Source organism: Ornithorhynchus anatinus, chromosome X5 (assembly GCF_004115215.2).
Source record: "Ornithorhynchus anatinus isolate Pmale09 chromosome X5, mOrnAna1.pri.v4, whole genome shotgun sequence".
NCBI classification, from domain to species: Eukaryota; Metazoa; Chordata; class Mammalia; order Monotremata; family Ornithorhynchidae; genus Ornithorhynchus; species Ornithorhynchus anatinus.
In genome coordinates this window covers 41,597,159-41,613,665 of record NC_041753.1, presented here as the reverse complement: position 1 = coordinate 41,613,665, position 16,507 = coordinate 41,597,159, and the positions used below count along the sequence as shown (strand labels likewise).

Genomic DNA, 16,507 nt, shown 5'->3' with positions numbered 1-16,507 from the left:
GGGCTTAGTCAAGGAAGGCCTCTTGGAGGAGATGTGATTTTAATAAGGCTTAAAACAGAGGGAGTGTTGATCTGTCGTATATCAATCCATCAGTGGTATTTATTGAGCACTGTGTGCAGAGCACTATACTAAGGACTTGGGAGAGTACAATATGAGTTAGTAGACACATTCTGTGCCCACCACAAACTTACGGTCTAGAGGACGAGCTTACTATCTAGGGGAAAGGGAGTTTCAGGTCAGAGGGAGGATGTAGGCATGGCAGTGGATCACCTACTGAGAGACCCTAGACACATGCACTCCACAAGCCTGAAAGAAAGAGGGTATTATGCATGGCCATTCGACTGATTGCCAGAGCTTCATCAGTAGTGCCAAACCACTGCAGAGAAACAGCCAATTGACAAGAACTTTCTACTAAACTGGAAAACCAACCAACTGCCAGTACGGCAGGGAGGAAAATCCAAGTGTGTGTGTGTGTGTGTGTGTCGGGGGTGGGGGGAGTTGTTGAATAGCTATATAAGAATCTATCTGCTCCATGCCATTCCTTTATTTCTGGAAGTATAAATGAATGAGTCTTGCTTGATATAGCAGTAAAATATTGAGCCTCTATATAAGCTGAACACTTTGTTGCTCTTTCAAGCCAGATCCAGTCATTTGCATATTTATACACCCTGGCAGTAAGATTGGAATGGGAGAAATATACATACTCTTCCTCAAGAGCTAGGATCTGGTTGAATTTGTATCAAGTAAGAGACACTTTAGGCCCTCCTGGGGGACAGACCTGAGAAGCAAGAAACTAAAAGACCAGGGCTTCCCTTTATAAGTATAGCAGAGGCTCTTCCATTAGGAGTAGGTATAAAACGATCCTAATTATGGATCAGCTCATACAATGCCAACCACTATAATTGAAATAGATGTGTGAGGCCTGCTTTAGCCTGACAAGGGAAAGAAATTCAAAATCTAGAACTATAAGCCTATGAAATTGCTTCACCAGCTCACACAAATTGGCTAACTTTAGAAAAACTTGACCAAAGAATTCTCTTCACATGGTGAATGAAGCCTAATGCTATACACATACATTTCTAATCATACTTCTTCCATTAATGACACTTGAAAAATAGAAGCAATACTAGACGACGACAGGTGTCACACACCAAAAGTGGAAGGTACTATTTTTCTTGACAATTATGGGCTTAAAGTTTCCTCCCAGTTTCCATTTTACCCAATGATGAGCTACTACTTCCTCCACCCCTGGCGTGTTCATTTTAACTTGTCTACACAAAGCAGCCCTTGATGAACTTTTTTAGTGCTTCTTTTGACTCCTTTTCTTGGAGTTTGGTTATTTTTGCAGGGTTCACCCATTCAGGGTTTGCAATAATCTGGACAGTTCCATGGAGAAGGCACAGGTTCAAGGGAAGGTTGGAGTTTGAGGAAAGTCTGGGATCAGGAGTCCAGGGAAAGGTGGGTGCTTAGGATTCCAGAGGGGAAAACAGAAGGTGGGCTTAACTGCCCCTAGACATCAGTCCCCATTTCAAACCTATGAATTTCCCAGCCTGTTCCCTTGCCTATCTTGAGCTCCATAATGACCAATTCCTAGAGATGTTGCTATATTTCACAGATTCTAAAAGAGATTCCTTTTTTTTAAAATCTCTGCCATTTTCTTTAAGTCTTGAATTTTGCTTTTGTTAATGTCTTAAATCCACTTTAGATGCTGGAGCCTTTGGATTTTTTCCTGTGCAGACAAAATGCATTGCTGGACCTTTAGTTATTCTATATGCTTTTCAACTGTGTTTGGCGTCTATGGTTCTGTTATCTCACCCTTGTTTCCCTTTGACTTGGAATTTTTTTACCTCTCATCTCCAAGAGTCATTTTTTAAATTTACAGAATGTATACAAGCCACTCACTCCCAGACAAGGGTGATGTCCCTTTTACAATAACTTTAATATTCCCTCCTTGTCATTCTATACACACCGTGACTGCGATCCCTTCCATATGTTATGAAAGCAGCACTGTGAATTGTCCTCTGTGAGAATAGCCTTCTTTTTCTTACAGTGTAGCTTCCTTAGCCCACAATAGCAACCTTACATAACAATAAAGCAGGATGGTACCAGATGGCATAATATCAAATAAGATGACTACAACCACATTCCGAGTAAAAATGCATCTGTGAACTGTATGTGATGAGTCTGCATGCATGAGAGATTGTTTGTACGTGCCTGCACTATTTCAATCTCACTTTGTGTATTAGTAAGTGTGTACATGTGTGAGGGTTTATGGGTAATTTCCAGCTATTTTCCATTTCTGGCTCTGCAGCCCTGACTCAAACTTCACTGCACCCAGATTTCCATCTTCTGCCAAATTCTAACGTCTTGCCTTTCTCCAGATCCATGACCAGATGATAAATTCCACCTTTCCTTGTCCTTGTCCTCTTGAATCCTGATTCCCTTCTTTCCCTGGAATATGATTTTCCCTAGATCTCAAAAACCCATCTTTCCCTAGATCTCTGCCTTCCCTCAGACCCCCTATTCTTCTCTTTGAAGCTTTGCCTCAGTAGCAGCCTTTATTGAATATCTACTATATACAGTCATAGACACATACACTAGAGACATAAAATGCAGTCCCTGCCCTAGAGGGAGTTTTTCCCCTCCCTCAGTCATCAGGGATGCTAAAACCCACCTTCCTCTGGACCCCCGCCTTTCCTCAGACTCCTCCATTGTACCCTGACCCTATCTTTCTAATGGAAAGGGCACAGTCCTGAGCGAGAGGACCTGGGTTCTAATTTCAACTTTGCCAACTTGCCTGCAGTGTGACCTTGAGCAAGTCACTTGACTTCTCTGTGCCTGTTTCCTCATCTGTAAAACCGGGATTCAATAGCTGTTTTCCCTCCTACTTAGACTGTGAGCTCCATGTAGGACAGGGACTGTATATCCAACCTGATTGTTGTGTATCTACCTCAGTACTTAATAGCATGCTTGGCCCACAGTGAATTCTTAACAAATGCCATAATTGTTATTATCACACACTAGCTTTCTCTCAGAGCCCTGTCTTCCCTGAACCCTTACTCCCACCTACCTCAAATCCATTAGTAGTTTTTGTTGAGATTCTTTCTGTGTGTCAAGCACTGAACTAAGGACTTGGAAGAGTGCAAAAGAGTAAGTAGACAATCCCCAAAGGGACGGCTGCCTCTGTAATCTTGAATTTGATCAGCCTAGTGTGTGGCAAACAGGAGAGGGATCGTCCCCGCTTTGAGTAAAGACTTTGGGATGAGCAGGAGTCCAAGAGGCAGTTTTCTGTCTTGCAAACAGATCCTACAAGTAGGAAATGTATTAACATATCAAAGGATCAATACTACTGTGTGGAATGAATTGTCAATTACACATAGGGCTTTTCAGCCATACTAAGTTGCATAGTTCATTTAGGGAGCTTACCATCTAGCAGATGTGAGGGCAAGGACCATGGCTAGTAATTCTTTTGCACTCTCCCAAGTGCTTAGTACATTGCTTTGCAAATATAAAGTTCTATATGTGTGCAACAGTACCCTGCTTGTCATTAATACTTTGTCCTTTGACACCTTTAAGCTCTCTTAGGTCGGTGTAAAAGTATTCCTGAGAGTTTGACTCCCTGGGTTGAGGAAGTCAGATGAGCCAGGAGTTAGCGGAGCAGAAGAGTCTAACTGTTAAGAGCACATCTATATGTCTATACATATGTGTGTGTGTGTGTGTGTGTGTAGTAACTGATGCAGCACTATTTGGGACTCATTATCCATATATATATATATATATATATAGGTAGATATGGGTATATCTTAGTCTCTCTTTCATGGAACACATTTTGAGTACTGACAAGATTTTTCTGTATATGCCTGAAGCATCTGATGGACTTTACTTCTGGCCATTGTGGGTCTTTGTGGGCTTGCAGATTGATTTGGGAATGGGCCAGTAATGTACTATATGTAAGAAAGAAGGGAAAGCTGAATCTATTTGTAGCTTTTAGCTGAAACTCACCTCCTGTCACCATCCCACTCCACCACAAGCCCAGCAGAGCCAGGCCTTCTCCCAATCCCATGCTTTTCCCACTAGACTCTCTAACCTCTGGAAAAATGAAAAGATGACTGATTTTATGTGGACAAAAAATTTTTGGAGACTTTAAAAAACGACAGAATCTACGGGTTCAAAATGGCCAAATATCAAGAGGGGAGTTGGCAACTAGAGGCAGTTTGCCCCAGTTTAGGCTGATTGGCAGGTGTTGCCACCTACCTGCTGGAGTTCTAGGAACTGCTCTCAGGATAGCCCCAGGCAGGGGCACTGGAAAATGCCAAATGTTACCTTTCTGTCTAGTGAATAGACAGTAGTCTCCCAGTATTTCCAGGGGTTTGGTTAAAGAAATCCCTATGAATGAGGTGAAATTGCAAAGACCATCTGTGCCCAACAGCAGCTGCACTCAAAACTGAGTTCCTGGAGCAGAGCTAGGTGTATTTAACACCATAAACATTCATTTTTCCCATATAGCACAACCTCCACTAATAATAACTTAATGCTGAGGTTAGATTTGCTTCATGAAGAAGTTGGTCAGAAGAGCTATTTCAGATCAGAAAAATTCCTTTTAGAAAAATTTCTTTCCAAAAGTACATTTAGACTCTTTGAGTTCTAGGGAAATTCTGAAAACCTGTCAGGAGCAATATTGAACAAATTCTTCATTTTATCAATGTCAGTGGTATTTATTGAGTACTTACTGTGTGTGCAGAACACTGTACTAAACACTTGGGAGAGTACTTTACAACAGTTGGTAGACGTGGTCTCTGCCCACAATGAGCTCACAGTCTAGAGGGGGAGACAGACATAAATAAATTATGGATATGTACATAAATGCTGTGGGGCTGAGGGTGGGGTAAATATCAAATGTTTAAAGGGTACAGATCCAGAAGAGAGAGTGACTTGGAAAAAGGAGAGCTTAATTGGGGAAGGGCTCTTGGAAGAGATGTGCCCTTAATAATAATAATAATAATTATGGTATTTGTTAAGTAATTACTATGTGCCAAGCACTATACTAAGCGCTGGGGTGGTTACAAGCAAATCAAATTGGACACAGTCTCTGCCCTACGAGGGGCTCACAGTCTCACAGATGAGGTGACTGAGGCACAGAGAAGTGAAATGACTTGCTCTAGGTCACACAGCAGACAAGTGGTGGAGCTGAGATTAGAACCCATACAGTTCTCTGCACACAGTAAATGTTTAGTAAATACAATTGAGTAAAACCATGACCTTCTGATTCCCAAGCCCATGCTCTATCCACTACACCATTCTGCTTGATGGTGTCCATGGATTTGATGGTGGAGAGAGTGGTGGTCTGGCATACATGGAGGGGGAGGGGGTCCCATGCCATGGGAAAGGAGTCTGCAGCAAGATAGATGAGAGATCAGGTCACAGTGAGCAAACTGGAGCTCGAGGAGTCAAGGGTTTGGTTTGGACTGTTATAGGAAATCAGTGAGGTAAGGTTCGGAGATGGCAAGGTGATTGTGTTAAAGCCCATTGTAAGGAGTTTCTTTTTGATGCAGAGGTGGATGGGCAACCACTGGAGGTTCTTGATAAATAATTATATATGTAATAAATGTATGCAAAAATTAGTAAAATTCACCGTGTTTTTCATTTTGTGGGATCAAATATTCCAATCTATCACTTTCAGTGTCCCTGAAATTTGGAGAGATAAGGGAATAAATTGAGAGATACATTTGAGAATTTCTTCTAAAGTGCATAATATGCATGGATTGTTTTCAGCCACCTGGAATGCTGACAACTATTATTTGAGACAAAGAATTCTGTGACAAGTTGTCCCTCAAACCAGAGATCATCATCCTTGTCAGGATGAAAAGTTAGGGTAGGAACCTCCACTTCCCAGGGTTTGTTTGGGTCAGGGAATAGATGGATAGTGGAGGGAGAGAGAAAGAATGAAAGAGAGGGAAGACTGGCAGGACAGAAATGTTTCCTCCCGGAAAAGCCACCACCTCACTTTCCCTGACCTATACAAATCTTAAGAGAGGCACCCCACCCTAACTTTTCCTGCACCTCAAGGTGAGGTTTCATAAATCAGCTATGGGATTTGTCATCAGTTCATAACTGTCCTGAGTCTTCCAAAGCCGTTCCTAGTAATTGTCATATGTGTGTGCTCTCAGAGAATGATCATCATTCTAGAAGGGCTGTTTCAAAGACTTTAGATGGAAATCTTAGCCTGATGAGTTGGGAGAGTTTCTTAGGTCCAAAGCATATTCTGACTCCAGTTTCCATATCCCTCATGGCACCCTCAAACATGCCTTGAGGCATGAGAAGTAGCGTGGCCTAGTGGAAAGAGTATGGGCCTGGGAGTCAGAGGACCTGGGTTCAAATCCCAGCTCTGCCACTTCTCTACTGTGTGGCTTTGGGTAAGTCACTTTGCTTCTCTGCCTCACTTCATCTGAAAAATGGGGATTAAATCCTCCTTCCTCCAGCTTGGACTGAGCGCCCCGTGTGGGGCAGGGACTGTGTCCAACCTGATTATCTTGTATCTACCCCAGCATTTAGAATGGTGCCTGGCATATAGTAAGGGCTTAACAAATACCATAAAATAAAAAAAATCAAGGCAGCATAAAATAGGTTGAACAAGATGGGTCAGCCAGGGCTTCTGCCATTTAGACTCAACCAGCATGGCACCATGTAGTAGCTTTAGGAACTCCATGAACTTCTAAAGGTATCTAAATTTGCTTAGTAAGAGAAGCAATGTTGCCTAATGGAAAGAACCCAGTTCTGGGAGTCAGATGACCTGGATTGTAATCCTGGCTCTACCAGTTGACTGTTGTGTGACCTTAGGCAAATCACTTCTCTGTGCCTCGATTCCCTCATCTGTAAAATTGAGGATTCAATATTTGTTCTCCTTCCTATTTAAACTGTAAGCTCCATGTAGGACAGGAACTGTGCCTAATCTGATTATCCTGTATCTACCCCCGTGATTAGTTTAATGCTTGGTGCATTCTAAGCACTTAGCAAATAACACAATAATTGTTGGTAGTAGTAGTAGCTGCTAGAACTCAAGGCTGCTCATTGTGTCAAATGCTCCCCCCATAATCCAGGGCCCTATCTTTCCCTGCACCCCTCTGAAGTTCTACCCCTTAGCACAATCCTCCAGACTCTCATCCCTCCATCCTTTCATCTCTCTCGCCTTTCCTTCCAACCCCTGGGAGGCTTTTCACTCTCCCTTCGTTCAGTGTCATCTCAACTGCTATGCTTCTCTTCCTTTTGCTCTATGTCTTCCCCCCCCATACCTTCTCACCTCTTTAGTGTGTGTTTGTTTGTTTGTGGGAGCGGGTGGGGGGAGGAGGAGGTATGTGTGTCAGTGTGACCTATATTAACCAGATGAAGCGTAGGGTTTTGGCCCACAGTCAATTTCAAGATGCAATGACTAATGAAGCTGAAAAGTCAAAGGACAATAGCAGTAAGCATAAGTATGTCTGCATGAATTTAGATAACAGATATCTTAGTTATATAAGTTTTTTTTTTAACAGTATTTGCCAATCACTTACTATGTACCAGGCATTGTTCTAAACACTGGGGTAGATACAAGGTAATCAGGTTGGACACAGTCCCTGTCCTACATGGGGCTCACAGTCTTAATCCCCATTTCACAGATGAGGTAGCTGAGGCACAGAGAAGTTAAGTGACTTGCCCAAGGTCACAGAGCAGACAAATGGCAGATCTGGTATTAGAACCCAGATCTTTATGACTCCCAAATTCATGCTCTATTCATTAGGCCATGCTGCTTAGTGCCACTATTTAGTGATGGTGCTATTTATGAAACACTAGTTTTATATATCACAGGTATAGTTGCTAAAGAAATTGTTTACCAATCCCCAAAGCAAAGGTAGCCCAGTGCAGAACATCTACCGCAACTGATGTAGACCATTTCCAAATAAAACAGAATTTTATATGTTTACTTCAATGGCAGAAATAGCAAGTTAAAAGCTGCAAAGGTATAGTAAAATTAGACCAAGTGCTCTCCCATGCATAAAGTCTAACTTGTTCTCTGAGGCAAAGATGTTAAGTCAATTTACAAACTTGTTTTTGGATCTGCAGGATGTCTGCTTTTGCTTTTAAGAAAAACACAAATCCATCAGATGAATTGGAAATGTTTTATGTTTTCTTCATCATCAAACATTTCAGATGTTTCCAGGGAGGTCTGCCTTCTAAGAAGATTCTTTTTCTTTTACTTTGGCTCCTATGTTATTTGTGTAAGCAAGTCCACATTGGTTGGAGAAAAAAGTCTCTAAGAAGAACCCAAATGCTCCTTGAGCTGATTAGCATAGACAACCCTTTGGAGGGGACTATATCTTGCAGGGAGTCCAGGAGTTTCCTCAGGCCCTTGGGCACATAGGCTGATGAGAAGTCTTTGGGGCTCAGTGAGGAAGAGGGGGAAGGAGTGGAGACAAAAGAAGGAGTAAGGCTAAGGAATTAATCTATGGTTTGGTGCAGGTTCTCTGCTTCTTGGATTACTATCCCCTTCTCCAGAGTTAGCTGGTGAGATGTTGGTCTGCGGAGCTGATTTGGAACCACATTGGCCAATTTCTCCCAGACCCAAAGGTACTGCTGCTCAAATGAGCAGTGTCAGAGCCCCGCTTAAAGTCCTGAGTTGTCCTGTGGGAAAGACGGTCCTGATGCAGATCAACTATCAGTAGTTGCAGTGATAGATTGATTCTTTTAGACCACTGCATTATTTTGCCCATCTGATTGGGCCATTTCAGTGCTTAATATCCCCTCCAACTCAGGGCAGTTAGGTGGAAGAAGAAGAGATGACATGAAAATAAATTTCTTAGTCCCTTACAGACCACCACAATGACTGCTTTTTAAAAAAGAGAAGAAAAAATAATTGGTCTGCCAGCTTTGCCTCCAGCAGCCTATTGGTATATCCCAATATTCAAAACTGTACAGTCTGATAATCCCTTCTCTGACTTTCCTAAATTCATAGACTCCATCCCTGTTCGTGATACACAAAGAGTTGTAGCATTAGCCTAGAGAAAAGAACTTGGATCTGAGAGGCAGTGGGTCTAGGGTCTAATGCTAGCCCTGCCACTTGTCTGCTCTGTGACCCTGGGCAAATCATTTAACTTTTCTGTACCTTGGTTTCCTCATCTGTAAAATAGGGATTCAATACCTGTTCTCCCTCCTAATCAGTCTGTGAGTCCATATGGGAGAGGAACTGGGTCTGACCTGGTTATCTTGTATCTACTCCAGGATTTAGTGCAGTGTTTCCTGGCACAAAATAAGTACTTACATACCACAAGAGCTATTATCATTATTGTCAGGTGTTTGCAGCACAATTGCTCGGCTAGATTTCACAATCAACAACATCATCTTTGAAAACAAAGGACAGTTCTCTTGCACATTCTCTTGCACTCATTGTCCTTCTTAAACTCATGTTTTGTTCACTCTGCTGAATAGTTTTTGAAATCATTTTTTTCAGTATAGATGGCTTAACTTGGAATTTCATTGAAAATTTGATGAATATGTAAGAAGTCATTACTGGGTCAGAACATTTGTCCATCCAGCCCAATAGTCTTTCTCTAACAGTGGCCACAGTATCACTAATAAAAGCATTTATTCAAGGCCTGTTATGTGCAGGGAACTCTACTAACCTGTTGGCAAGGCTGTTTGGGGGAACAGTCCAGAAGGCAGGGAAGGCAACTCAACCAAAGGTTCAGTGATGGCAGAGACAGTTAGGAGATTTGCTGGGTAGGAGTGAAGAGCACAATTTGGGATGTAGCAAGAGATGAGGAGAGAGAGCTCATTATGGGCAGAGAATGTGTCTGTTGTTATTTTTTCTCCCAAGCACTTAGTACGGAGCTCTGCACACAGTTAAGTACTCAATAAATATGATCGAATGACTAGGTAGGAGGTAAGAGCTGATGGAACCTTGAAACTAAAGGTTGGGATTTTTCTTTTAGGCAAAAAAAATTCTAGGGAAGCCATTGGGGGTCTTGAGGAGAGTGGTGATATTCTTTAATTGGCATAGTCATCAGTGTAGGTAGAATAGACTGAAGAGGAGAGAGGTTAGATCCAGAGTGATCCGTAAGAAAGTCATTCATTAGTAGTAGTATTGGTATTTATTGAGCACCTTTTGAGTATACTGCACTGTACTAAGTATTTGGGAACTACAACCGAAGCACGCTGTTCCCAACAAGGGAAAGACACATTGAATGTGTATGTATACACAAGTGCTGAAAAATATGCTTTTTATTCTCTTTGTCTGTCTTGGGGTTACGGAACATTTTATTGATCATTTTAATTGCCTCACACATTGAATCAATGATTCAAAAGAACAGTTGATAATGACTCCAAGATTGCTCCTCTGGCCCAGAGCTACCAGCATGTGGTTGTTTTGGATGATTTTTCCCTAGATGTATTTCCTTGCATTTGCTCTTGCACAGGAACTTATCTGCTGCTTTTCTGCCCAATCAATTTCTTCCTGAAATTTGCAAATTTGACTTGGTGTCTAATTGGGTACATAAAGTCACATTTCTTCCAAAAGGCCTTCTCTGAGAAGACTACTTTTCCCCTACTCCCTCTGCCTATCAACTCTGTTGTACTCTTCCAAGTTCTTAGTATAGTGCTCTGCATACTGTAAGTGCTCAAATACCATTGACTGATTAATGTGAATATTCTGTTGATCATATACACTTAGGCTTCCTTTCCCTGTACCCAGAATGATCTGTAACAGACTATCATCATTCTTGTAACACCATGTGGAGTGGCTGAGTGCTTCAGAGTAATAATTATAGATTCTTAGGAACCAAGATAGTTTTCTTCTAAAATGGGAAGAAACTTTCATGGCTGTGTCATTTCTGTATCTGTAACTTGGAACACAGGTTAGTCAATGGCATTTGTTGAGCACTTACTGTATGCAGAGCACTGTACTAAACACTTGGAAGAGCCCATTATTGGGCAGGGATTGTCTCTGTTGCCAAATTATACACTCCAAGCACTTAGTACAGTGCTCTGCACATAGTAAGTGCTCAATAAATACTATTGAATGAATGAATACAACATAGTTGGTAGATATGCTCTCTGCCCACAGAGAGCTTACAATCTAGAGGAGGAGTACACAGTCTAGAGTTTTGGGTTTTGAAATACTTGGAAATTGGTAATTCAAATTGCTATCCTTGTATGACAATCCAAATAAAAAAGATACAGCTAAGAAAATGGCATGTCACCACAGTGGTGTCTCCCTACACCTTATGATTCAAATTAAGTTTTATCCTTCCCTGAAAAAGGAAGATGAAAAGAATAAGAAGGTGGTTTGAAATAAAAGCTGTCCTGTGCTGGACTGAGAAGTGGGAACCTGAAGATATCGGCCCAGTTGTCACATTCTCCTCCTGTAGGTCCTATTCCAAATTCCCCAGCAGGTGAATGTGACATAAAATGTGTGAAAGAGAAACCTGCATTTTGAATCCTCCTTTCTTGCCTGAGATTGTTCAGGCTTACCTGACAGTGAATATACCCACAAAAACTGAACTCCTTACTTAAAATTGCAAATCAACATCAAATGAATTAAGGCTATCCTTCTTGGAGCAGTGGGCTTTGCATTATATAACCCACCTCCCCTGGAAACAATCCTTGCCTCATGAGAGCTTCCAATCTCAAGTGCTGACTAGACTGTAAACTCGTTGTGGACAGGGAACATGTCTTCCAACTCTGTTATATTGTACTCTACCAAGCACTTAGTATAGTGTTCTGCACACAGTAAGCTCTCAATAAATACAATTGATTGACTGTGACTCTCTTGCCAAAGTGTCATAAAGACAATTTTGTCCTTTTCATCAGAAGGAGACTCAGTCTTTCAGGTTGCTAAAACCTCAAAATTCTAAATTAGGACTGAATAGAGCTTTAGTAAAGGGGCAAGAAGAACACTTTGAAAAGAAACACACTTCAGTTCATGAAAAGCATGTGCTAGCTTCCAAGTAAATTGCATAGAAGGGGCACTCTGGGTTAGTAAGACCCTGGGAATAAGTCCCCGCTTTGCTTCTCCTTGGCTGATGGCTCTATTCCCAGCCAACCAAAAGCGGCATCTTTTTTTGATGTTGTTGTTTTCCCTTTAGTTTGATTTTCTCTCTTCATTTTCAGAGAAGTAAATTGTAGCTTTGTTCAGGAGCAACAAATGGCAGCATTATTAAGCTTTTCAGTTAAAGGGGAAAACTTCTCAGCCCCTCTGCCATTCTCTCCTGATTCTGGAAATCTCTTTGTCTCAGAGGGAGTGCTGAGGTGGTATATTTATTCTAAAATTAAGCACCCTGGCCAGTTGTCATAGGGATTAGCATTTCTAAAGTGAAACAAATACAGATAGTTTTTGTGTCGCATCACAAAGAGCTTTTGGATGGGTTCTTACCTCAGAAAAAAATTCAGCAAATTCAGTGGGAAGAAAATAAATCTCAAAATTCAAAACCCTGCTTTGCCTGAAAGTTGTTATGTGAAACCAGCTCCCTGAAAGACTATTAGAGGCATGGCTCCAATGGAGAACTCAGGTTCTCTGTCCTATACTATGTTCACAGAGAAGAGTGCCTTCGGGAATTCCCATTTGAATGAAAATGATTGTTGGGTAGTGTCACTTAAAAGATCTCATCAATCACTACATATTTTATCAATCAACAAAGACTTTATGCATAAAGTGGCTTTCTTAGCACTTTCCTTCTCTCTCTTTGAGGCTGTCTGGCTTAAAGGTATGTGATCCTGACACTAACAGTGTGTGTTTACTTTCACAGAGAGAGTGCTGTGTCCCTGGATTTTTGTTTTTACAGCCCAGGTGTAAATTCGACTACTTGCAGTCTAAGCCTGGAGTTCCTTCTGCACAGGGCTATTGTAAATTTAAATTTAAATTATAAACTTTCTGAGTTGGGGAGCTGGAGGAGGCTTTTACATAGGAGAAGCAGTGTTGCCTAGTAGATGGAGCACAGTCTTGGGAGTCAGAAGGAAGACCTGGGTTTTAATCCGGGCTCAGCCACTTGTCTGCTGTGTGACCTTGGACAAGTCACTTCACTTCTCTGATGCCTGTTACCTCATCTGTAAAATGGGGATTTAAGGCCATAAGCCCAATGTGGGACATGAACAGTATTCGACTTGATCAGCTTGTATTTACTAGCTTAGTACAGTATAACGCACACAGTAAATGCTTAACAAATACCATTACAAACCCCCCCCAAAAATTCCAGTGTATGATCCCCAAGGACCTAGAATTGTGCTAGTCACTCAGCAGGAACTCAATATATGCTAATGGTAATGAAACTAGTGAGTTGGTGCGTTGAAGTGCCACTTCTCAAATTCTGAGTGGCTTCAGTGAGCCAAATGGCTAGTGATTTTAAGGGTGGAACATGACTCCTGGATCACTTGGATTTTCATTTCCCTTGAATTCATGGACCTTTGTCATCACCCTGGGATTTTTTTGTCGTAATATCAATACGGTCACATTCAAAATGTTGGCTGCAGAAAATAGCATCAACGAATACTTGCCAAAATGATTTGATTAGTGAATGTTTCACTTCTCCTCCTTCCCCTTTGTTTTAAGGTGCTTTTATCATCTGCTGGACTCCTGGCTTAGTTCTGCTACTTCTAGATGTGTGCTGCCCTCAGTGTAACGTCCTGGCATATGAGAAGTTTTTCCTGCTCCTGGCTGAGTTCAACTCTGCCATGAACCCCATCATCTACTCCTACCGAGACAAGGAGATGAGCACCACCTTCAAACAGATCCTCTGCTGCCAGCGCAATGAGAATGTCAATGGCCCCGCTGATGGTTCGGACCGCTCAGCTTCTTCTCTCAACCATACCATCTTAGCTGGAGTGCACAGCAATGACCACTCAGTGGTTTAAGAAGAGACTGAAGATAAGAAGCCACCCAGGGTCTCTTAAGGATGAACAATTTCCAGCTTCCACACAGCACCCAGAGAGGGAAGAACCAGGTGGGGAAGTGAGATAGGGGTGAGAGGGGAAAGTCACAAACATTTTTTTGTCTTTAAACACTAATGGGCTACAGTATGTGTTCACCAAAAATCTACAGTGCACATGATCTGCTACATAGAGAGAATTGGTCATTTTATAAACCTCATCCTTTTTTTAATTTTTTAATATTTTCCTCTCCTCTCTGAAAGTAAAACCTTGATTTCTTACTATGGAATTCAACAATAACCCACAGAAAGTCTGTTTAGACTCCACTAAATAGACGTCAAAAGACTATGCTTTGTGTTGGTGCCAGTTGGAATTGATTCTGATTAATTAAGCTTATACCTTACTTAACTGCATTTACATGTAGTCACTTAGGCTTTTTCTTTTCCTTTTTTTAAGAACATTTTATTTTATAAACCGTCATGTTTATGTCCATCAGCATGCTTTTGATGGACATTTTTTTCTGGGCAAAGAGAGAGATCATTGCATTTATACTGCCATAACAACAAAAACTATTTTTCTAATATAGAAAACTGGGAAACTATGTAAATTCCAAATGTTCTCTTCTTTAGAAAGCATGCATGTAATGGATGTATGCGGTTTGTTTTAAAGCTCAGTGTAAAATTTGCTGGAAAGTAGAAGAGCCTAGTCTGTAATTCCAATATTTGTTTAGATTTTGAAATAAACAATGCTCTAGTCAGAAGGTATTTAACTTTCTCATTACAGTGTGATATCAAGTATATAACATTTACAGGGGTCCCAAGTTAATCACAAATATAATTTTGTTTGTGATTTAAGAGAGGAGAATCAGTAAGTTGAAGCACAAAAATATTTCTGAAAATATTTTGGATACCTGAGTGCTTTTTCCTCAGGATTGCATTACAAAGGGATTAACATATGGAGAATTTTGTCTTTTACCCGTGTCTGAAAAGAAATTATTGTGCGTTCACACTGAATAAACAAGGGTATCTTATTAAATTGTCCTTTGTTTGAAACACAGTGCTTTCCGTGGCTGAAATACAATTGTTTTAAAGACTAAATGGCTGCCACAAAAAGCTAGAGCCTACCTATATACAAGGAATAATAGTGTATAGTATTTTGATTGACCTAACATTCAAGTTAGAAGACATCTGTGAAGGTAGGCTTGAAGAAATTTAAAAAAAATCCAAGTATCACAAGCCATTTAGGGGTAAGATATGTATCCATTATCATCTGTAGGAATAAAGGCTCTTTAAAGAACTTGGGGCCCTTGTATTTCAAATGAGGTGTATGTTTGTGCCTTTGTGTGTGATTATGTGATGTACTATCCCAAAACGCTCCTCATAACAGATTGCTTCCATATTGTTAGATGTGTATATAATATGTACTCTAAGGTACACTATTCAGTGCAGCCATTTGGTTAAATAGGCAGATGATAAAACACTATATCTCAAGGCTGGCGTAGAAAGGTTGGAGAATGTAGAGTTGAGCTAAATGCGTCCAAAAGAATAATTCATGACAGGGAAGACGGGAGTTGACATGGAGTTTTTATATGAAGCAATGCACTGGGCCAAAGTGCCCAGAGTGCTGAGAGAGGGACAGTACAGAGGTCGTTCAGAAATCGCCTGTCAGTCAACATGGAAGTGGGTATCTACACCCTCGTTAAAAATGGCTAAAATGGATCCTCTACTGTGATTAGAAAGAAGCGAACTCACGGATTTTCAGTTCTGTTCAATTTTGAAACAAGATGGGCTATTTGGACTTTAAAAATTGACATGCTAAGCCACTAATAAAGTTTTCTTGATGAGTATAGATAATCCTGTGCATTGATGAGTGGTGTTTTGTTTTTCCTCTCCTCTCACCAGTAGAAGCAACTTCCCTGCACTTTAACACTAAGCTCTCTGCCTTGCTCTTCTCATGAACCTTAAGTGGCATTAGGGGTTTCTCTGGAACGTCCAGCACCACTGCAACTGATTAATTTCTTTCATCCCAGAGAATCACCAAGGAATGCTCCTCATCAGTATGGTCGTTTACTTCTTGAAACACAACAACCACACAGAAAGAGGTTTTCTTTGTTTTCTATGTCCTGGCCTCTGCCCTGACCTCTGCAAAATCTCAAAGGTTATAGAATTTGGGTGGTAGTGTTTATCCCTGCAGGAATGCTATTGTAATAGTAAGTTTCTTTTTGTTCACACTAAGGTTCTTAAGGTCGCTTAGTGAGGCAAGCAGTGTAGTTGTTCCAGATACAGAACTCCCAATGCTCCAACAGTTTTCCTTAGGTGATAGAAAGTAACGTTGGGTTGCCTCGGGCACAAAAATATTTGTTACTAATACAGTCCTTGAGATCCCCTGAAACTCTATAATACTTCAATTGTTAAACTAAGCAGATAGCTATCCCCCAGATGTTGTTCAATAATTGATTTTCAATCTGCTCTAGAAGCGTTTTAATCAATCAATAATATTTATCAAGTACTGTGTGCAGAGCACTGTACAAAGTGCTTGGGAGAGCACCATATCACAACATAAAAGACCTATACCCTGACCACAAGCTTTGTTAAATGGGCTCACATAGACTGTGGGC

General features: G+C 41.0%; 1 protein-coding gene across 5 annotated transcripts in view; it reads left to right on the top strand.

Moving 5' to 3' along the window:
* Positions 1-15,743, top strand: part of LPAR1 (lysophosphatidic acid receptor 1) — a 156,944-nt gene extending 141,201 nt beyond the window's left edge. For 4 of the 5 annotated variants that reach the window (XM_039910802.1, XM_039910801.1, XM_029055666.2 and 1 more), the window contains exon 4: positions 13,574-15,743. In XM_039910802.1, coding sequence (XP_039766736.1) covers positions 13,574-13,875 — 302 coding nt within the window. In that variant the 3' untranslated portion in view covers positions 13,876-15,743. The remainder of the gene's footprint in view (positions 1-13,573) is intronic. The other variant, XM_039910804.1, reaches the window with a different exon arrangement.
* Positions 15,744-16,507: the final 764 nt, after the last annotated feature.